The sequence below is a fragment of the Scyliorhinus canicula genome, chromosome 3 (assembly GCF_902713615.1).
Source record: "Scyliorhinus canicula chromosome 3, sScyCan1.1, whole genome shotgun sequence".
In the NCBI taxonomy this organism is placed as follows: Eukaryota; Metazoa; Chordata; class Chondrichthyes; order Carcharhiniformes; family Scyliorhinidae; genus Scyliorhinus; species Scyliorhinus canicula.
Window position 1 is genome coordinate 252,889,801 of NC_052148.1, and position 22,673 is coordinate 252,912,473.

Sequence of the window (22,673 nt, forward strand, 5' to 3'; positions counted from 1 at the left end):
TTAATAGATTTTCTGTGCTAAAACTTGAAATATATTTATATACTATTTAACCAGCTACTTTGAACATTTCTTTTTGATTGGGGGAATAATCTTGCACTGTCATTAATCTTTTTAATGCAGAGTATAACTTTTTGAGTAGTGTAATAGTTTGATCAAATGATTAATTTGCCAACATATTTTAGTCTGGATTTAGTTTCTTTGGCAGTTTATAAAAAAAAATTTTTAAATAATTTTTATTCAAATTTTCCAGCAACAAATTTTATCCCAGCAATGAAAAGAGAAAAACAAAAACCCCTCCCCTCCAATACAAAACAATAAATTAACAACAAGAAAGAGTAATAAACATAGAACCATAAGAACAAACCCCCATAACTAACCCGTACACCCCCCCAGTCCCCCCACCGGGTTGCTGCTGAAGTTGACCACCCTCTAATGCTCCGCCAGGAAATCCAGGAAAGGCTGCCACCGCCGGAAGAACCCCTGCACCTACCCCCTCAGAGCAAACTTGACCCTCTCCATTTTAATGAACCTGGCCATGTCGTTGATCCAGGATTCCGGGCTCGGGGGCTTCGCGTGCTTCCACTGCAAAGGCCAGAGTACTAGCCTCTCTTGCCCCCTGCACTCCTGGCCCCGATGCTACCCCAACAATAGCGAGCCCCAGCCCGGTTCCACACTGGAGCCAACCACCCTGGACAAGGTCCCCACCACCCCCTTCCAGAAACCCTCCAACGCCGGACACGCCCAGAACATGTGGGTGTGATTTGCTGGGCTCCCGAACACCTGCCACATCTGTCCTCTTCCCCCAAAGAACCGGCTCAGCCTGGTCCCAGTCATACGTGCCCTATGCAGCACCTTAAGCTGAATTAGACTAAGCCGTGCGCAAGAAGAGGAGGAATTCACCTTCCCCACGTCCCCTCTTCAATCTCCTCCCCCAACTCCTCCTCCCACTTCGCTTTCAGCTCCTCCACCGAGGCCTCCTCCCCCTCCTGCGTCACCTGATAAACTGCAGAGATCCTACCCTCGCCGACCCACGTCCCCGAGAGCACCCTATCCTGCAGCCCCCTTGGCGGCAATAGCGGAAACTCCGCTACCTGCCGCCTAACAAACGCCCTAATCTGCATGTACCTAAAAGAATTCCCTGGGGGTAGACCCCACTTCCCCTCCAACTCCTCTAAGGTCGCAAACTTCCCGTCTAGGAAGAGGTCCCCCATCCGCCAGATACCTGCCCTGTGCCAACTCAAAAACCCTCCATCTATCCTCCCTGGTATAAACCGGTGGTTTCCCCGAATCGGGGACCAAACCGAGGCCTTTACCTCCCCCCTATGCCTCTTCCACTGCCCCCAGATCTTGAGGGTAGCCACCACTACCGGACTCGAAGAGTACCTTGCCGGGGCGAGTGGGAGCGGGGCCGTCACCCGCGCCTCTAAACTCGTGCCCACACAGGATGCCGCCTCCATCCTCTTCCATGCGGCTCCCTCCCCCTCCATCACCCACCTACGAATCATTGCCACGTTCGCCGCCCAGTAATACCCACACAGGTTGGGCAGCGCCAATCCACCCACCTCCCTGCCTCGCTCCAAGAATACCTTCCTCACCCTCGGGGTCTTCTGCGCCCACACGAAACCCGTAATGCTCCTGTTAACCCTCCTAAAGAAAGCCTTCGGAATCATAATGGGTAAGCACTGGAAGAGAAACAAAAACCTCGGGAGCACTGCCATCTTAACCGACTGGACCCTGCCCGCTAGGGAAAGTGGCAACACATCCCACCTTCTGAACTCCTCCTCCATCTGCTCCACCAGCCTCGTGAAGTTTAACCTATGCAGGGCCCCCCAGCTCCTGGCTACCTGGACTCCCAGGTATCTGAAGCTCCTCTCTGCTCTTTTCAGTGGGAGCTCCCCTATCTCTTTCTCCTGGTCCCCCATATGCACCACAAACAGCTCACTCTTCCCCACATTGAGCTTATAGCCAGAGAAGTCTCCGAACTCCCCCAGAATCCTCATCACCTCTGGCATCCCCCCCGCTGGATCTGCAATGTACAACAGTAAATCGTCCGCGTACAGCGACAGCCGGTTCTCTCCGACACCCTGCACGATCCCCCTCCAGTTCCTCGATTCCCTCAGTGCCATGGCCAGGGTTTCAATCGCCAATGCGAAGAGCAGGGGTGACAAGGGGCACCCCTGCCTTGTCCCCTGGGACAGCCGAAAGTCCTCCGACCTCCTCCCATTCGTCACCACGCTCTCCACCAGAGCACTATATAGCAGCCTCACCCACCTAATAAATCCCTCACCAAACCCAAATCTCCTCAACACCTCCCACAGGTAGCTCCACTCCACCCTGTCAAAAGCTTTCTCCGCATCCATCGATGCCACTATTTCCGCCTCCCCGTCCACCGCTGACATCATTATGACGTTAAGAAGCCGCCGCACATTGACATTCAGCTGCCTCCCCTTCACAAAACCTGTTTGGTCCTCGTGAATGACCTGCGGGACCACATCCTCCACCCTCCTGCCCAGTATCTTGGCCAGCAGCTTCGCGTCCACGTTGAGGAGCGAGATCGGCCTGTAAGGTCCAGACTGGAGGGGGTCCTTATCCCGCTTCAAGATCAAAGAAATTAATGCTCTGGACATCGTTGGGGGCAAGGCCCCCCCCCCCCCCCCCCCCCCCCCCTCCCTTGCCTCATTCAGGGTCCACACTAACAGTGGGCCGAGCAGGTCTGAGAACTTCTTTTAAAATTCCACCGGCAACCCGTCAGGCCACGGTGCCTTCCCTAACTGCATACTCCCCAACGCCTTTGTCAGCTCCTCCAACTCGATTGGGGCCCCCAGACCCTCCACCCGCCCCTCCCCCACTCTCGGGAACTCCAGCTTGTCCAAGAAGCGGTCCATCCCACCCTGCTCCCCAGGGGGCACCGACCGGTACAACTCCTCATAAAAGGACCTGAACATCCCGTTAATGCCCCTTGCACTCCGCACCAGGTTCCCTCCTTCATCTCTAACTCCCCCTATCTCTCTCGCTGCCTCCCGCTTCCGGAGCTGGTGGGCCAGCATCCAACTTGCCTTCTCCCCGTACTCATATACCGTCCCCTGCGCCCTCCTCCACTGCGCCTCCGCCTTCCGGGTGGTCAATATGTCGAACTCCGCTTGGAGACTACGACGCTTCCTCAAAAGCCCCTCTTCCGGGAACTCCGCGTACCTCCTGTCCACCCTTACCATTTCTTCCACCAACCTCTCCCTCTCATTTTTCTCCCCCCTCTCCCTGTATGCCTTAATAGAAATCAGCTCCCCTCTGACCACCGCCTTCAACGCTTCCCAGACCACCCCCACCTGTACCTCCCCATTGTCATTAGCTTCCAAATACCCCTCTATGCACCTACGGACCCACCCACATACTTCCTCCTCCGAAAGAAGCCCCACATCTAACCTCCCCAGCGGGCGTTGATCCTTCCCCTCCCCCAGCTCCAGGTCCACCCAATGCGGAGCGTGGTTCGATATGGCTATCGCCGAGTACTCCGCCCCTACCACCCTCGGGATCAGCGCCCTGCTGAGGACAAAAAAGTCGATCCGGGAGTAAGCCTTGTGGACGTGGGAGAAAAATGAGAACTTTCAACCCCCCGGCCTCATAAACCTCCAAGGGTCCACCCCTACCATCTGGTCCATGAACCCCCTCAACACTGTGGCCGCCGCCTGCCTCTTACCAGTCTTGGACCGCGAACGATCCAGGGCCGGGTCCAGCACTGTATTAAAATCCCCTCCCAATATCAAGCCCCCTGTCTCCAGGTCTGGAATCCGGCTCAACATGCACCGCATGAAGCCTGCATCATCCCAATTAGGGGCGTACACATTGACCAGTACCACCCGCTCCCCTTGTAGTCTACCACTCACCATTACGTATCTGCCACAGCTATCCGCCACCACACTCGACGCCACAAACGACAAGCTCTTTCCCACCAAAATCGCCACCCCCCCCGGTTCCTCGCATCTAACCCCGAATGGAACACTTGTCCAACCCACCCTCTTCTCAGCCTAACCTGATCCGCCACCCTAAGGTGCGTTTCCTGGAGCATAGCCACGTCCGCCCCTAGCCCCTTCAAGTGCGTCATCACCCTGGCCCGCTTTACCGGTCCATTCAGCCCCCTTACATTCCATGTGACCAGCCGAATCGGGGGGCTATTCCCCCTCCCTCTGCGCCGGTCAGCCATAGCTCTCCCTCGGCCCACCACGTGTCTGAAAAACCCACACGGCTCGTTCCCCAGGCAGTTTATAAAATTGATGGTTTAGAAAGCTTAATCATTTTGAATGCAAGTTCTTTCCAGCATCAAAATATTGTGAGGCTAAACTTTAGTCAGTCGTATTTGAGGAAGAGGATTAAGGCAGAAAATATCAAAGGAGAACAAGGAAAAGAAGAGAACTAAAAAGTTTAGTCCCACTTCAAGCTCTGCCCCTTGACAGTACTCCCTCGCTAATTGGCCCTGCCACTTGGACCTGCCAGAGTGCCATGTCCCCGACCAACTGGAGACTCCAATGGATCCTGGGATGGAAGCCCTAACTGATTGACATAGAATTATAGAATCCCTACAATGCAGAAGGAGGCCATTCAGCCCATTGATTGCACTGGCCCTTGGAAAGAGCACCCTACTTAAGCCCACACCTCCATCCATCTCCGTAACCCAGTAACCCCACCCAACCTTTTGGACACCAAGGGGCAATTTATCATGGCCAATCCACCTAACCTGTATATATTTGGACTGTGGAACAAAACCGGAGCACCCAGAGGAAACCCACGCAGACACAGGGAGAAAGTGGAAACTCCACACAGTCACCCTGGACCAGAATTGAACCCGGGACCTTGGAGCTGTGAGGCAGCAGTGCTACCCAACGTGCCACCATACTTCCCTTGGCCTAGCGAGCGCCTGATCCATATCACGCTGGAACGTAGGGTGTTGGATGACTCGGGACTCCCTCGGCGGCCAGTGCAAAGCCCATTTTGGGCCTCATCCGTGGTACAACAGGATCGGAGCCAGGCACAAGGTGGTGGGAAAATTGCACCTAACGTTTCGGGTCTGTAGGTTAGGTGGATTGGCCATGATAAATTGCCCTTTAGAGTCCAAAATTGCCCTTAGTGTTGGGTGGGATTACTGGGTTATGGGGATAGGGTGGTGTTGTTGACCTTTGGTAGGGTGCTCTTTCCAAGAGCCGGTGCAGACTCGATGGGCTGAATGGCCTCCTTCTGCACTGTAAATTCTATGATTCTATGTATGACTTTTCAGAGCTAATGGAATCTGTACTGAAGGTATATCTCCAGGATATGTGGGGGCCAGCTGGTAGGCTCCAGTGAGGGAAATAAGATGTCTGATGGAGCCCATTTTTGAATGGGTGGGGATGGGAGGGATAAAAGGGGGATGCGGGGTGACCTTGGGAGCTTGCCGCCAATCGGCATGGGGGGCCCCTCCACAGACAGCAACCCACCTGTTTCCCAACACCAGCCTGCGTAGTTGAAGCTGCTGGACTAACAGCTTGTCATGAGTCTCCCTCTGTCCAGCAAAATCGCAGCAGGGGCCGGATCTGTCACTTAAGTGGTCATAAACTAAGTGTCATTGTTAAAATAAACCATTTTATTCTTATCAAATGCGAAAATGGATGTCTGATTAGTCATTGCATTTAAATGGAAGCTCACATCAACAGGCTGCCAATCAACTGATATTAATTTTATGTCCTTGAGAAGTGCGCAGGAGAGCTTTAATCAAAATTGTTGAGCTGAGCAAAAAAAAACAGGGGCATTAATTGTGAATTGCAGGCATGAAGCACAAAACCAACCATAGCATGACTTCTCATTTGGTCTTGGCTGTCTGTTGTGCACATCAGCTGTAACCAGGCTTAGTCTAACAGAGCATGAAAGGAAGATCAATAAGCAGAGAAATCGATGCGCTCAGATGTATGCCTGAGGCACTGTGCAGCTTTCATCCCGTCTCTCCCCTACCATGGAATTGCTGAACCCCGAATCCAAGACAAGATATTTCTTTGTCCCTTTGAGTTATTGGATGTTGTTTCACAGTTTAGTGCTCTGTGTTTATACTGTTGATGTTTTAGAAAAGCATTATTGTGGGCTGGGGAAGCACAAAGTTGACAAATAGGTGAGAAAGAATAATGAGTACCACTCAGAATGAACTTTAATAGGCTTAATGTGCCGACAATCTCTGCGTACATATTGACATTTTATTGTAGGAAAGTGTCCGTGTTCCAAATTCCAAATATTTCTGAAAGAACCCAAGTTTAGCACAATGTGTATTTCCACTCAATTTCAAAAACGTTTTAGTTTCATCTTTATTTTTTTTCCCTGCCTTCAGCATTCTCTGTCTGAAAATACGAGTGCACGTCTTGTACAGAATGTGCACAGTGGCTGTCTAGATTGATGGGACTTGTCCCTGGCTTCTTTCTCGACCTCCCACTCCCACCCCATTGCAAACGTAGCTTCCTACTTTTTCATTCTTTCTGGCAACTCAAAACAATTATATTCTCCATGTGCCCAGTGATGGACACAGGGCTGTAAACTCCCACTCACACGGCGCAGTAAATGAGTGAATCAGCATCCTGCAGCAGGGTCATGCTGATGCTGATCATTTAAAAAAAATAAACCTGGTGGTAAAACACGGTTTCCTCGTCAAGACTGAAATACAGCTAAGATCAAGTCATACTGTTTAAATATTTAATTGGTTGTTTAGTGTCTGAACTTGAAACTTGGTTGCCTGCAATCTGTTTCCACACTAATGGTTAACTTATGAATGCATATATCTGCTACATTTCAGGGCCGTTTAAATGTGCGGTTCTTTTTGACTAACAGTGCAGAAAATAATTTTGCTCCTTTTTTCACTTAAGGCATGAAGCCAAGATCTCTTTCAGAATAGTCACTGTGTTGAATGTTAAATGTACAATGTTCAACTACTCTCGTTTTGTCCCACTTCTTACTTTTTTGACCTTCATTTAATTCCTGAGATGTCTGCTTTGTGTCAAAGGGGATCCTTACTTGATTGATTGATTATTGTCACATGTACCGAAGTACAGTGAAAGTATTTTTCTGCGGCCAAGGGAATGCACACAGTAGACAAAAAGAATAATCGATAAAGTACATTGACAAATACTGGTTGGTTACAGTGCGGAACAAGGGCCAAACAAAGTAAATACGTGAGCAAGAGCACCATAGGGAATTGTGAATAGTGTTCTTACAGGGAACAGATCAGTCCAAGGGAGAGTCGTTGAGGAGTCTAGTAGCTGTGGGGAAGAAGCTGGTCCTATGTCTGGATGTGCGGGTCTTCAGACTTCTGTACCTTCTGCCTGATGGGAGGGTCTGGAAGAGGACAAAGCCTGGGTGGGTGGGGCCTCTGACAACACTGTCTGCCTTCCTGAGAGTCGAGAGTGATTCCCCTCTCACCTCCTTCCTGCCAACCCACTGCAAGTGGTAAAACCCAATGGCCACTCATGCATGAAACTGCTGGCACTCATGGTGCTATCTGCAAACATGAACCTGGAGAGTAAAGGAGAGACCGAGAGGGTGGGGAGAAGAATTTAAAATATGAAAGCATAAAACTGATTTCCCTCATGATTCAAGAAGAGTGAATATTCAAGATATGGTGCCATTAATGAGAAAACATGTACTGAGGTACTTTCTAGAAGTGTAATCAGACAGAAATTGACAATGGGCCACATTGGGAGACATTAGGCGATGGATTGCTTGCTCCAAATGGGAGATTTAAAGAAGCATCTAAAAGGAGAAGAGGTAGCGAGTCTGAACAGTTTAGTGAGGGTCAGATCTGAGCACCAAGACACCTGAAGGCAAAGGTGGGGCAAAGGGATACATAAGAAGCCAGCGTTAGTGGACTGCAGAGTTTTTGGAGGTGTGTGAAGCTGAGGTTAGGGAGCGGCAAGAAGGATGGTTTGCAGTAGCTGATCTAACGAACCTTACGGCATCCATAACTGGCCCACCCGCTGTTTCGAACTTCCACTGCACCACGTTCAATGCCAGTCAGGCCAGATCCCTCCCAAAGGGCAACCTCAAGAGGCAATTCCGCAGCCGGGCCAAGCACTCGGGAGCCACCGCTAACCTGCGGGACCTATACCGGCAAGGAATAGAGCATCATGGGAGCCAACCGTGACTCCAGTAACACGGGGGTAACAATCGGTCCCACTTTGCTTGTTTGTGGTGCGGGGACTGGGGCCCAATCTGTCGGGACGTGACTGGTTGCAAGTCCTCAACCAGTCAACAAGTGTTTCGGATGAGCACAATGTCCTGAGAAAATACCCTGAAGTGTTCCAGGAGTGCCTGGGCAGGATAAAAGGGGCCAAGGACTGTATCTACATGGAGCTTGATGCTTGACCCTGATACTTTACGGCGAGGCCGGTCCCCTATGCATTTCTGGCCAAGATTGGTACAGAACTACAGCGCATGAAGGATCTGAGGATTATACACCATGAACAATTTGCGGAGTGGGCTGCGCACATGGTGCCAGTAATGAAGCCAGACAAAACTGTCCAGCTCTGTGGGGATTACAAGCTCACCGCAAACAGATCTTCATGCCTGAACCGATTCTCGATGCCCAGAGTGGAAGGTTTGTACGCAAAACTGGCCACAGGCAGAACCACCCAGCTGGAACTCTGAAATAAACATAAAAGCCGGTCCAAGCAGGGCCTGTAGTTGTTGGTTGTCCCAACGGGGACTGTAATTGTGGAGAGTTACTGCCGTAGGAAGAGAATTGCGCCTAGTTTTAAATAGAACCTCGTTTCACTACCGCTGGCTTCCTCGGTCATTAAAAGCTGTCTCCTTTATCAGCTGGTATGGGCGCGATTCTCCTGAAAAATTTCAAAGTGTGGTATCGAGCGGGAATTGCTGCGAGCTTCCCGGCGCTCTGTCCAGCGAGACCGGCAACGCAATTCAACATTAGTTGGCCCATTTAGTGTGGCCTTCTGGGCTTCCCATCGAAAATGAACGCTTGCCAGCTGGATTGCCGGGGCTGCGCACGCCCGTCCCCGCTAACAAGGTCAAGCAGCACTTAAGCTGCACTTGCTCAGCCAACCCCCGACCAGCTCACAACGATGGCAGCGAGGAGACCAGCCCCAAGATTCATGGACGCAGATCTGGTTAGGTTGTTAGACGCTGTGGCGACCAGGAGGGATTTTCTGTTCCCCGAGGGTCCAGGAGAGTCTGCCACAGGGCAGCCAGTCTTATCTGGGATGAGTTGGCGGGAGCTGTGAGCTTGGGGTGTGTGACCAGGAGGACTGGACCTCAGTGCCGGAAAAAGGTCAGCGACCTGCATCGGGCAGAACGACTGCGTTGACACCGGTGCCGACCTCTTCCCCCCCCCCCCCCCCCCCCCCCCCAACTCACCAAACAACCCTCAACGCTTCCTCCACCCAAACCCTCCTTTCACACGCTCCACCTCCCCACCACTGTGAACCACGTGTGTGGCTAACGATGCCCCCTCTGTGTCTCCTCAGGAAAAGCTCTCCCATAACCATTGGGAGAGGGCCTAGACTGGCAGTAGGGTGCCATACTTAAGAATCCTCACCTCCTTCGAGGAGCATGCCCTAAAGGTGAACGGTGTGGCCGAGGACAGATCAGTCTCCTACACGGAGGCTGGCAGACGCTGCACAGGTGAGGGATCACAAGGTGCCACCCGGAGGACCTGTCACACATGAGTTGTTAATGTCTTACTGACTGATCCATACCTCCCACTGACCACATGTCCCAGGTGGCATCCTCTCCTGACCCCGAGGAGGAGACCTCAGAGGATGCAACCAGTATAGTCGCGGCTCAGCTGTCATCCCCACCCTCCACCAGCGCAGATTCACGCACCTCAGTGGGACATGTGAACTGATGATGCACATCTGGTAGAGGCAGGAATCCCCCTCCCCCCCTCAAGGCGAAACAACAGTCGCAGGGCTGCTGGATGCCAGGACCCAGCTGGGTCCTACCCTGATGCTAAGCCTGTGGCACAGAGGTACCCGGAGCTGATTGAGATGATAGGGAGCAGCCGGGACATTCAGAGAGGGATGTCAGCGGCACTCCAGGAGCTCCATAGCCAATTGGAGGAGTCCCAGGCGCTACGGGTGCAGGAGATGACGGCAGCAATGCGTGGCACCGAGGCCAACACTGCTAGGGTGGCGACCGCAGTGGAGAGCTTGGTGCATGATGTTGCCACCATGATTGAAGGTGTCCAAGGCGTCGCGTAGTTGGTGATGGCCATGGCTGAGGGCCTTGGCAGAATATCTGACTCACTGGAAGATGTCACCCAGTACCAGACGGACTTTGAGGTTCTGTGGGGCATGTACTGCTCTCAGAAGGGAATGTCCCAGTCACAGCTGGGCTTTGTTGAGATGCTGCAGTGCATGTCCCAGTCACTGCAGAGCACCACTGAGAGCATCAATGCATCAGACCATGGCAGGGCAGCACGGTAGCATTGTGGATAGCACAATCGCTTCACAGTTCCAGGGTCCCAGGTTCAATTCCGGCTTGGGTCACTGTCTGTGCGGAGTCTGCACATCCTCCCCGTGTGTGCGTGGGTTTCCTCCAGGCACTCCGGTTTCCTCCCACAGTCTAAAAGATGTGCAGGTTAGGTGGACTGGCCATGATAAATTGCCCTTAGTGTCCAAAATTGCCCTTAGTGTTGAGTAGGGTTACTGGGTTATGGGGATAGGGTGGAGGTGTTGACCTTGGGTAGGGTGCTCTTTCCAAGAGCCGGTGTAGACTCGATGGGCTGAACGGCCTCCTTCTGCACTGTAAATTCTACGAAAAAACAAAATTCTATGAATCACCAGGGCTGGCAGAGCTACATGATGCTGGGGTAGCCTGGACTCGAAACGCTCCATCCCAAGGTGAACCCCAGGGCCCTATGGGCACCAAGTGGGAGGACGGGGGGCTGGCTACCAACCTGGACCTGTCCCATGGAGCGTCAGTGGTGGCCTTCTGCTCCCCAGAGCTCCACCCCTCTGATGAGGCTGCGTCCCAAAATCAGCACACGGGACAGGGCAGCACGGCTGTGCATGTACCGTCAACAGAAGTCTTGGGAAAGCAAATTTAGGAAGCTTTTAAAATAAAATATACACTTAAACTTAGGTCAGTGACTTTTATAGCTTCAGCTGGTCACATTTACCCTCTTGGGTTTCAGATCATGATCTCAAACTTGCTCGTGGTGATTAGCACATTGTTCATACTCCAGAGTCTCCAAAAATATGGCCAGCAACAAAACCCTACCGAACCCGTACCGTTAACCTCTAGATAACCATCAAGTCATATCCAAGACAGGCTATGGTTGATTTAATGACTTGGTTCTAGCAGTTGTCAAGATGAATTAAATTGGTGTTTAATTACATCTTTCAGTTGATAGCACTTGGTTCAAAATAATAGCAATATATCATCTATGAAGAACAATGTTTTTTTTTTAACTAGTTTTAATCTGACTTGCAACCACCAAGTCAGACTTCTAGAAGGCTACGTACCTTATCAGCGTTCAGAAAGATTCCTTTGTTCAGACAGCATCCTGCTGAGACTGCACTTCCAATAGACCTTCAAATTATATAGTTATTATACATTAATGCTTAAAATAAAAGCCCAGTCTTTCTGATATCTTTATTGCACTAATTCACTAATTAAGGGGCAGCACAGCGGCGCAGTGATTAGCACTGCTGCCTCACAGAGCCGAGGTCCCAGGTTCGATCCAGGCTCTGGGTCACTGTCCATGTGGAGTTCGCACATTCTCCCTGTGTCTACGTGGGTTTCTACCCCACAACCTAAAGATTTGCAGGGCAGGTAGATTGGCCACGCCAAATAGCCCCTTAATTGGAAAAAATTAATTAGCCACTCTAAAATTTTTCTAAGAAAGAAAACCACTAATTAGAACTTAATCAAGGTTCATAAGTTTTACAATCTTTTCTTTTATGTCTGGCTATTATGCAATACAGTACTTTGATCAATAGTTATAATTAATATAGGTTATAAAATTAATTCTTTAGCCGTATGTCAGCACTAAAATTACTTCCTTGGGCAGAACGGTAGCACAGTGGTTAGCACAGTTGCTTCACAGCTCCAGGGTCCCAGGTTCGATTCCCGGCTTGGGTCACTGTCTGTGCGGAGTCTGCACGTTCTCCCCGTGTTTGCGTGGGTTTCCTCCCGGTATTCCACTTCGCTCCCACAGTCCAAAGATGTGCAGGTTAGGTGGATTGGCCATGATAAATTGTCCTTAGTGTGTCCTAAAAAGGTTAGGTGGGGTTTCTGGGTTACGGTGAAGGCATGGGTTTAAGTGGAGTCCTCTTCCCAAGGGCCGGTGCAGACTCGATGGGCCAAATGGCCTCCTTCTGCACTGTGAATTCTATGATTCAAACAAGTGTGCCGGGGCCCTCCAGCCTCGGTGCCCCCAGAGAAAGCCGGCCAGGGCATCAAAGGTCACGGGATGTGGTAAGCAGCAGGCTGTGTCCAGCATTGATGTGTATCCTGGGGAAACACTTAGACTTAGTGGTAGAGCTAAACATGTTAAGCATCACTAAGGGCACCGAGGGAGGGGGTTGGGGGGAGGAGGAGCGGAACCATTGGGAGAGTGGGGAATTGTAAAACACATAAAACTTGTGCACACCCATTATGATGCTTCTGTCACTTTCTTCCGCAATGTGGGCTGACCTCCGATACATTGGCCCATCTCTCCAGTTATCTCCCCCGTCCCCGTGGCACCCACCCATCCTCCAGCCATGGACATGTCCTGGGATGTGTCCCAGCCCCTGGGTGTTCGGATGTTGGCAGCTGCGTGTGTGGTGTTGCCTCCCGCTGTCTTCAAACACAGTGTACAGGCATTAAGGTGTGATTGGGATGCTAGGCAATGACTCCCATGTGCTACATGGCCGATCCACCCGTGGGGATCCACTTGGGATTGTGAAGTGCTCACTTAACCACGATTGCCAGTTACCTATTAGCGACAGCTTCAGCCACATGGCCAGAGGTCTCAGCAGTTGGTGGGGGTTATGGGTATTCGGTGGGGCAGACAGGCAGGGACAAGGGTTGCCCCGGAATGGGTAAACAATCCAGCTGTTGGCATGGTGGTGCTGTGAGCAGCTGCCCTCCCGGTTTGGTTGCCTCCCCAGCACCTCCATCCCCAACCTCCGATGGCAGCCCACCCCAACCAAGGGTCCCACCACCCCCAGCCGAGGGTCCCCCACACCCCACCGAGCATACCTCCATACTTTTATCTTGACACAATAGTGGACAAAATCATGTTTTGAACCAAAGGTAAAACTCCTTGACCTCAACTGCTTAAATCAGCTGACGTAAATCACCTTCCCCTTCTCCTGCCACAGGACCCTCCTTTATCATACAGCACTAAAGTTTGGTAACCAGTTTGTCACTTCTACTGTTTTTGTGCCACAAAGTTGGGCAGTCAAAGGTCATCCATTAACCTTTTGCACAACCGGTTCACTCTTTAATATTGTCCACCTCCCATTGTGCACAGCAGCCTCTTCGGCCCATCGTCTACTACCACCTTTTTCAAACTCTGAACGCAACATACACCAAGTCCCAGTTTACATCTGGAACAAGTAGATTTCACAATTTGACCAAACGGTTAACCAACTGAAAAACATTGCGTTAAGTATGTTTCCCCTTCACATTTACAGCTGGTTTTAATTTCATCAACTGCCCCGCTTTGAATCCAAATCCCAAAGTAGAAAAGACGGATGTATCCTCAACAGGGAAGGTGGCTACATCGTGGTAATATCACTTGGACTAGTAATCCAGAGGCCCAGGCTAATGCTCTGGGAATGTGGGTTCAAATCGCACACTGGCAGCTGGTGGAATTGTAGTTCAATTAATAAAATCGGGATTATACAACCTGGTTACCATGACAGCCATTGTCGATTGCTCTAAAAAACATCTGTTTCACGGATGTCCTTTAGGGAAGGAAATCTGCTGTGCTTACCTGGTCTGGCCTACACGTGACTCCAGGTCCACAGCGTTGTGGTTGACTCTGAAATGGCCGAGCAAGCCTCTCAATTCAGGACGGGCAACAAATGCTGGCCTTGTCAGTGATGTCCACATCCTCTGATGGGAAAGCTTAACAGCTGTCTGGAATCAGAAAATTTTGTCAATGTCTGCTGCATTTCAAAATTCAATACAAACCAATGAAGCAGTGTTTTAGAAAGTAGATCTGTACGTAGTTTGTTCTGAACATAAACCTGTTACACAAAGCAAAACAGCCCAGCAACCCAGCAGGTGAATCAAATAAAAATGAGTATGTGCATACAGAGTCATGTTTCCACACGTTTATTTTGTATTAGCAAACCTTGTAACTAGTGGTGTCACTGCTTTAAGTGGTTTTGAAGTGCTCCATATGAGATATCTGTTCTTTATTTTAGTGCTGGTTACCTAACAGATGGTTCAGTGGAGTCATTGTTGACGATGATACAGCAAGAAATACTTGCTGTGAAGAAGAAGTTACAGGAGGACATGGATCAAGAGAAGAAACTAATACATTGCAAATTGATCAGTGAGAGAAGAGAGCACATTGTCAGAAAAGTAAGTGAATGGCTATTTAATCCCTTCCAGTTTCTGTACATGTTTATTTCACACCAAATACGAATGGGTTTACGCAGGAAATGAAATTTGGAGGACAATAATTGAATGCGAATGAAGGTACTGATGACAGCTTTATTTATTAAAGCTATCATCCTTGCAAGTTACACATTATTAGTCTTGAGCGAATCATATAAATCACATTATACTTCAGCTTTCTGACTGTGGTTCTTTTTTTAAAATAAATTTAGAGTACCCAATTCATTTTTTCCAATTAAGGGGCAATTTAGTGTGGCCAATCCACCTACCCTGCATATCTTTGGGTTGTGGGGGTGAAACCAACGCAAACACGGGGAGAATGTGCAAACTCCACACGGACAGTGACCCAGAGTCGGGATCGAACTTGGGACCTTGGCACCGTGAGGCAGCAGTGCTAGCCACTGTGCCACCATGCTGCCCCTTCTGACTGTGGTTCTGAATATTTTGCATATTGCTATAGAAAAGAGATCATGTATCAATCCTTTAGCGCCTGTCTCTTTTTGATACAACATTTACACCAAAGTGAAAGATTGGTTCTCCCAATCCTCCACTATATTTTTGACAGACATCCTGGAGGAAGTGTGTTATGCCATTCAGGGGCTGGTTTTGCACAGTGGGCTAAGCAGCTGACTTGTAATACAGAACAAGACCACCAGCATGGGTTCAATTCCCGTACCGGCCTCCCTGAACAGGTGCCAGAATGTGGGGACTAGGGGCTTTTCACCATAACTTCATTGCAGCCTACTTGTGACAATAGTGATTATTTATTACTTTATTTTTGTTTGGGGGTGGGTCTGCTGAAGTAACGGCTGGAGATTGAAGAAAGCCTCCCACCACCTCACATTGAAGTTCTATCCTATGTCAGATAAAAAATTGTTACTTTTTTAGAGCATCGGTAAGGGTTGTGGTTGTCGCAGATGGTTCCCAAGGGGCAACATAACTTTGGAATACTCCAGGAGGAAAATACAAGCTAACATCTGTGGAAGGAAAATCAAAGCTGGAGCATTATGAGAAGCAATTGTGGCAGAAGCTAAATGTTACTTCACACTGGAATAGAACAATGTTCAACTCCTATTGCTAAAGGATAGCATCTGTGGAGGTGTTAAGAAACCCTTCAGAGGAGAAGGCATTGAAGCATTTGTCACAGTATTTTATACAAAACCCCATGACCCCCTATAGATATTCCCGTGCTAACGTGCATGAAAATCCTTTGGGAATGTTGAAAGTTGAATAGTTTCTCTGCAGTTGCATTTTATTTCAGGTTAATACCACTTTGTGGTGATATCATTTTGGTGTATTATCAGTTAATGGAATTTAACGTTGAGATACAGTAGATGATCACAAATAATTTCCCCAATGGTCAGTCGGTAAATGCTTTGCAACATGTTACTGTATTATCAATATTGGCCAGCATCCCATGATCTGCTGAGTTAATCACACTCAACAGTAATTGGTGAGACAATCTGTGCCGGAATCCCTCTGACAAAAAGGAGAAAAATCAGACAGATTTATCACTCCTGATTATTTTAAGAATACAGAGTTTGATATTCCAAGACATACATGCCAAAGCACAAAATAAATCCTTAACCCCTGGCACTTAACTCCTTAATAAGGAACCCCTCAGAGTCTTTATCATCCATTATTAGGTCTAAGTGAATGAAGCCTGAGTCTCTGACTAATCATCTTATAGTATCGATTTTGGATTAAATATCTCAATGGAGATACTTGAAGAGATTCTTGAACTCATGATTAGGGATATTTTCATATCTTTTAGAACTTTATCCTTACGAGCAGCATTGATGCTTTCCATCGATGGGATTCCGGCATTAGCTTCAGCTCTAATTTGATAGGCTCATTTGGTGGCTTGATTATCTGTTCCACTTAGAGCCTTAGTTCTTGATGCCCAACGTCACATGAACTATAACATTTGCCTCAATACAAAGACAAATTACTGCTAGAAATGTGTAGATGCAGGAAAGATTTTCCCCCTGGTCCGATGGGGTCCAGAACCAGGGGACATAATCTCAGAATGAGGTAGGTCATTCAGGATCGAGATGCGGAGGAAGTTCTTCAGTCAGAGGGTGGTAAGATCTTTGGACTTCTCTGCCCATAGGACTTTGGAGGCTCAGTCACTCGAGTATGTTTAAAGCAGAGTGTGGTAGCGTGGCCCCTTTAAGGCGATGGGCTGCACTTGACTGGCTCAGAGCCAATCACATGGGAGAATGATACACCCTGTATCAGGTGTTTGCGCGGGGCCCTGGGAGCAGGATCCTGAACAGTGTGGACCAGGTAGCTGAAGTGTAAAGACCTTTTGTATCATGTTCTGTGCCTGTTACCTAACTCCCTGTGCCTTTCATCAATAAACCCCTTTATTACTGGAAGCCTCCAGTGTATGTCTCAAGCCATCACATTGGTGACAAAGTAAAAGTTTTTGATCGCATTTGGCAGCCGTCATGAAGTGAGGGGAAAGGAACGAGCAGTTGAGAAAGTAGGGAAGTTCCAGCAAGAGTTGGAATCATTTAAACCGTGAGTGCCAATGCCTATCAAACTAGACCCATTTGACCAAGGGGTTGAATCATGGAGACAATACATCGAACGACTCCATTTCTTCTTTACCATGAATGAGATTGCAGGTGAGGAAAAGGCTGAAAGTGATACTTCTGACAGTTTATGGACACCAAAGATATAATTTGATTAGGAACCTCATGATCCTGGAGGCACCCCACTCAAAGACCTTTGACCAGATAGTGAAATTGATTAAAGGACATTACAACCCAAGGCGCTCAATTATCCTCCAATGTTGTAAGTTTAACTCTACAATGAGGGACCATGAAGAGTCTGTCTCAGCCTTCATAGCCAGGCTTCTCGAGCTTTCTGCAGACTGTAAGCCTGGGACTGTGTTTAGTGAAATGTTGCGTGACCATCTGGTTTGTGGGACCATAACCTTAATATCCAGAAGAAGCTTCTGGCGGAGACGACAATTATGTTGGAAAAAATGATCGAGATGTCTCAGGCAATGGAATGCACTGAGAAAGGCACCACTAAGCTTCAAAGAGTGGCTGGAGAGGCGATCAACCATGTATGGGCTGGAAGGTCTGAGGTGTAATCGACAGATACAGCTCAGAGTCAGACATGGTCCTATATCCAGAAACGCAACCCAAGTAATGGGAAGGAATCAGGGCATCAAATCGAATCCTAGGTCAGCAGCTATCATTGAGGGTCTATCCACAGGAGACCTGCCATGTTTGGAAGTTTATATGCTTCTGTTGCAACCAAAGTGGCACATTCAAGAACAATGTTGCATGAGACAAATCACGCTAATGCAAATCAGCAGCAGTCCACAGTGAACATAGTGGAGAAGAGCTAAGAAGAAGAACATGCAATGCATCAGGTGAATGGAGTCCAATTGAATAAGACGGCTCTTATTGAAATTGTCCTGAGGGTAAATGGTCGACTCCTTAAAATAGAAATCAACATTGGGGCTTCAGTGAATGTAGTGGGTGAGCAGACCTTCCAATATCCACGTGCAAAAACACAGTCTTTAGGCTTAAAGAGTTCTACAGCCAAGCTTGCGACATACCCGGGGGATATTTTGAAGATTCTCGTAACAGCCAAGACCCCAGTGGCCTACAGAGGGCAAGAGGCCAATCTGCCGTTGGTTGTCATGGAAAGAAAGGGCCCAGTTTATTGAGAAGAGACTGCCTACAGAATATTAGGCTGAATTAGGTGGAAATGTTCAAAACATGTGATTCTGTCCACCAAGATGTCTTGACGAGGTATGAAGAACTTCCACAAGGAATTGGGCCAGATTAAGGGCGGAAAATCAAAGATGTATGTCAATCCAGATTTGACACACTTTCTTCAGAGCCAGACCAGAAGGTTGAAGCAGTGATAAAGAGATTGGAAGAGCTGGGTATAATCAAACTGGTGCAGTTTACAGAGTGGGTGGTGCTGATAGGCCCTGTCCTTAAGCCTGATCAGTTGAAAGGGATTTGTGGGGATTATAGGCTGTCCCGGTCGATTGGCATCCAAGTCCCGAAATTGAAGATCTCTACACCAAGCTGGTAGGAGCCTCACCTATTCAAAAATTGGAGCTCCGTCACACCTAACTGCAACAAGAGTTGAATCAGGAGTCTCAGAAGTTTGCTACAAATAATACCCATAAAGGCCTCTTCCAGTACAGCAGACTGCCGTTCAGCATTTCTTCAGCCAACGCTATCTTCGAACGTAATATGGAAAATCTCCTCCAAGGAATTCCTAAGATGATGGTTTACCTTGGTTATGTCTAGCCACCTGCACCACACCAGAAGAACAAATAGCCAGCCTAGAGGAAGTATTAAAGAGGTTTTGAGATGCAGGGGTCTGCTAAAATGCACACTGTCTGGCCTCAGAAGTGGTACATCTAGGATTTTGCATTGATGCAATAGGGTTGCACCCATTGGAAGAAAAGGTCACGGCCATATGCATCATCCCTGAACCCAAACATGCCAGTGAGCTTAAGTTCTTCCTTGGTATGGCCAGTAACTATGGAAGATTTATTTTGAATCTAGCCACAACATTGGCACCATCACACCAGCTGTTAAGGACGAATCAGCGATGAAAATGGAGGGAACCTTAAGTGGAAGCCTTCCGAGTTGTGAAGCAAGCATTACAACCATCAAATCATTTGGTGAATTTTGATGTGGGGAAACAAATCTGCTGACATGTGGTCCATCCCCTTATGGCATAGAAGCCGTTTTATCCCACAAAATGGTAGATGGTTCAGAACGCCCTATTGTCTTTACTTCAAAGACTCTTTCTGAAGCAGTTATGTCCATATTGAGAAGGCGGGCTTATTGGTTATATTGTATCTCACCAGTATGTGTATGGTTCATGGTTTGACATAGTGACTGACCGCATGGCACTACTGGGCCTGTTAAGGGAAAAGAATCCCCTACACCGATCGCCTCAATGAGGGTGTAGTGTTGGGTCCTGCTGTTGATGGCCTACAGCTATGCATTTCAGCACTGGTCTGGGATGCAAATTGCTAATGCATTAAATTGCATTAAGTCGCCTGCTCCTACCCAAGAGCATTCCACCACCCGCGGTACCCCAGGAGATCATTCTAGCCTTAAATTTCCTAGACCCTGCCAATGTCTGCAGGGCACATCCGCACCTGGATCCAAAGAGATCTTTCTTTTCAGAGGCCAAATGAATGATACGGTCTGGCTGGTATTACAAGAAGTGTGAACAGCTGAGGTCCTACTTCACTCGTGTGAAGACAGCGTGATTCTGTGGGGATTGTGATTCTGTGGGGATCACAATTGCTCGTCCCACCTCAGACCAGGGAACCCCTCCTTCACGAGATATACAGAGCCTACCCAGGGCAGGAAAAGATGAAGATGTTGACATGTCGATATGTCTAATGACCAGGCATGAACAAAGTCATTGAAGAACTAGTACAACAGTACCACCCTTGCCAAATGCAGCAATCTTTGCTGCCTTGTGCCATACTTCACCCCTGGGAATGGCCAAGTCACCAGTGGACCAGGGTCCACACTGATTATTCAAGTCCATTCCTAGGTAAGATGTTTTTGGTGCTGGTAAATGCCCACTTGGAGTGGCTATTGGTTCATGAGATGGGGCCCATTACCTCAAAGGCCACAGTAAATGCCTTGCGCTGTGTTTGCCATTCATCGGCTCCTGAGTCAGTCGTTTCAGACAATGGCACACCCTTCACCGGCAATGATTCCCAGCATTTTGTGAGAGCAAATGACTTACGACACAGAAGGTAGCCCCCCCACCACCCAGTGTCAAACGGTCTAGCTGAGGGGGCAGTTCAAACTTTCAGGAACCAGAGGTTGGCTAATTTTGCCATTGTACAACTGAGCCCCTCATTCAAACACAGGGGCAAACCAGCTGAGCTACTCACGGGCTGTTGGTTGAGAATCCAATTGGACCTTGTATTTCCAAATTTGGCAGGGGGTGTGGAGGCAGGTCTGGCCTCCCAGAAACGTGGAAAGTCAGAGCAGAGAGGCGAGATGATGTTCCAGGTGGGAGATCGGTTTAGGTCTGATATTTCAATACCGGTTTGCCTTGGTTAGAAGGGCAGATTGTGACCCAGTCAGGGCTGGTGTCTTATGTGATCAATGTTAATGGGGAAGACTGTCAAAAAGCACATTGACTACCTGAGGAGTCGAGGGGTGACGACCCCAGACATGGAGCTGACAGGTCCAGCAAGCATTGTGAATGCTCCTGTAACTCAGTCCAGCAAAGGGGAGTCAGGGACTCCCATTTCTGTTCAACCTGCTACGTCTGTCGAGGCCAGTGAGGCTAGTTCGCCTGTCATCGAATTGGGCCCTGCTGAGTTGATATTGATTGTTGACCACTCGATTGCCCAAAAGAGTGCCAAGCACGTGGCTGGGCTACAGAGGTCCAGGAGGACCCGGAGGCCTCCGGACAGATTGACTTTTTGATGGACTCTTTCCTTGGTTGGCGCTGTTAACTATTATAACTTTTGTATATAGTTTTGGAGGTAGTGTGTTAAGAGACTTAAGAGGGGAGGGATGTGGTAGCATAACCCCTTTAAGGGGCATGGTCCATGGATCACATGACCGGTTAAGGGTGAATTGCACAGGAATGCGGGAACCCCGGCCAATGAGGAGTTTGCATGGGCAGGCCCCAGGCAGTGTGAACTAGGGTGCTGAAGTGTAAAGACCTGTTGTATGGTGTCCTGTGCCCATTATCTAACTGCTTTTGCCTTTCATAGATAAACACCTTTGTTTATTACTGGAAGCCTCCAGTGTATGTCCTGAGTCACCACCAGAGGTCTTTTTCATGATGACAGCCCATGACTAGTGGTCTGCCTTCGGGGTTGGTGTTGGAACAACCAATGTTTTGGGAGAATTGAGCCCAGTTTTTTTTTATGTAAAGAAGTTTGTCATTATATCACCTCTAGTTTTTTTTGCCAATCTGTACCTTCTTATTAACCCTGCAGTCACTGGGAACAGTTTTACTTTATTTGCTGTCTTCAAATGCTTCATGATTTTAAACATCACAATCAAATCTCCTTTTAGCCTTCCTTGCTCAAGGGAGAACTGAAATCTCAAGCATTGAAACTCCCATTGCTTGTGGCTTTCATTAATTGGCCCCGATATTGACAGGGGCGGGTTTTTGAGTAGAAGGGTTGGAGGGGAGTTTAGGTGCCGTCCAGTAAGGTCTGAAATTGTGACTCCACAAATGGCACCTTTTCTTTTCAATGGGATGTTTGCTTGGAAACCAGCCTGAATGACAGGCTTGGCTCCCAGTCAGACAGAGGACAATGTGGTGGAGGCCACAGGCACAGGTCGGAAGCCTGCAGCTATAGAAGGTGAGGGAGTGGGCAGGGAGGCAGGTAAACCTGTGCAGCCATGTGGAAAAACCTCCATTTACTTTTCTCTGAAGCTCTTCTCGCACCTTCTTTGAGCTGATGGTGTTCCTCAGACCTGTCAACCAATGATAATCCAGTGATAACAGCAGGTTAAATGTGAGGCTGCCACCTTCCTCCGAGTTGGAAATGCGGGGCGGGTTTTGATGAAGTTTTTAAAACTTTTGCATTTCACCCAACCTTTTTTGAGGGTTAACACTACCCCCATTGTTTCTGTAATAAATTGGAGCTTTGCTTTGAACATTCTTTTCTTAAAATTGAGCAATATTAAAATAATTAATAGCTTAATACATGTTGTATTTTGTTTTCATGTTGGGTAAAATGGGTTTTGGCTGAATGCGATGCATCCATGGAAGAATAGCCGTATTTATTTGATTGGATTGGATTTGTTTATTGTCGCGCATACCGAGGTAGAGTGAAAAGTATTTTTCTGTGTCACATCATCTAGCATGTGACTAATCGTGGCAGGGGTGAGATCCTAAAGGAAAATTTACGTCAAATGAACCATATCCCAGCAAAAGGTTAGCACAGACAGGAGGGGAGAAATTTGATGAGTTACAAATAAAATATGTACTCATTTTGAAATTCATGAATTGTTCCATAGGATAATGGAAATGTATTGAACAAATGAGATTAAGTAAATCGGAACCAGTTGGTGGCAGTATTGCAGCTAGCAAAAAAGAGTAGT

The 22,673-nt window shown here is 48.4% G+C and overlaps 1 protein-coding gene across 8 annotated transcripts in view; it reads left to right on the forward strand.

Moving 5' to 3' along the window:
• The window catches only part of LOC119963437 (limbin-like), a 188,064-nt gene that overhangs the window by 74,481 nt on the left and 90,910 nt on the right, over positions 1-22,673 (forward strand). For all 8 annotated transcript variants that reach the window (XM_038792569.1, XM_038792565.1, XM_038792570.1 and 5 more), the window contains exon 13: positions 14,385-14,544. In XM_038792569.1, coding sequence (XP_038648497.1) covers positions 14,385-14,544 — 160 coding nt within the window. The remainder of the gene's footprint in view (positions 1-14,384; positions 14,545-22,673) is intronic.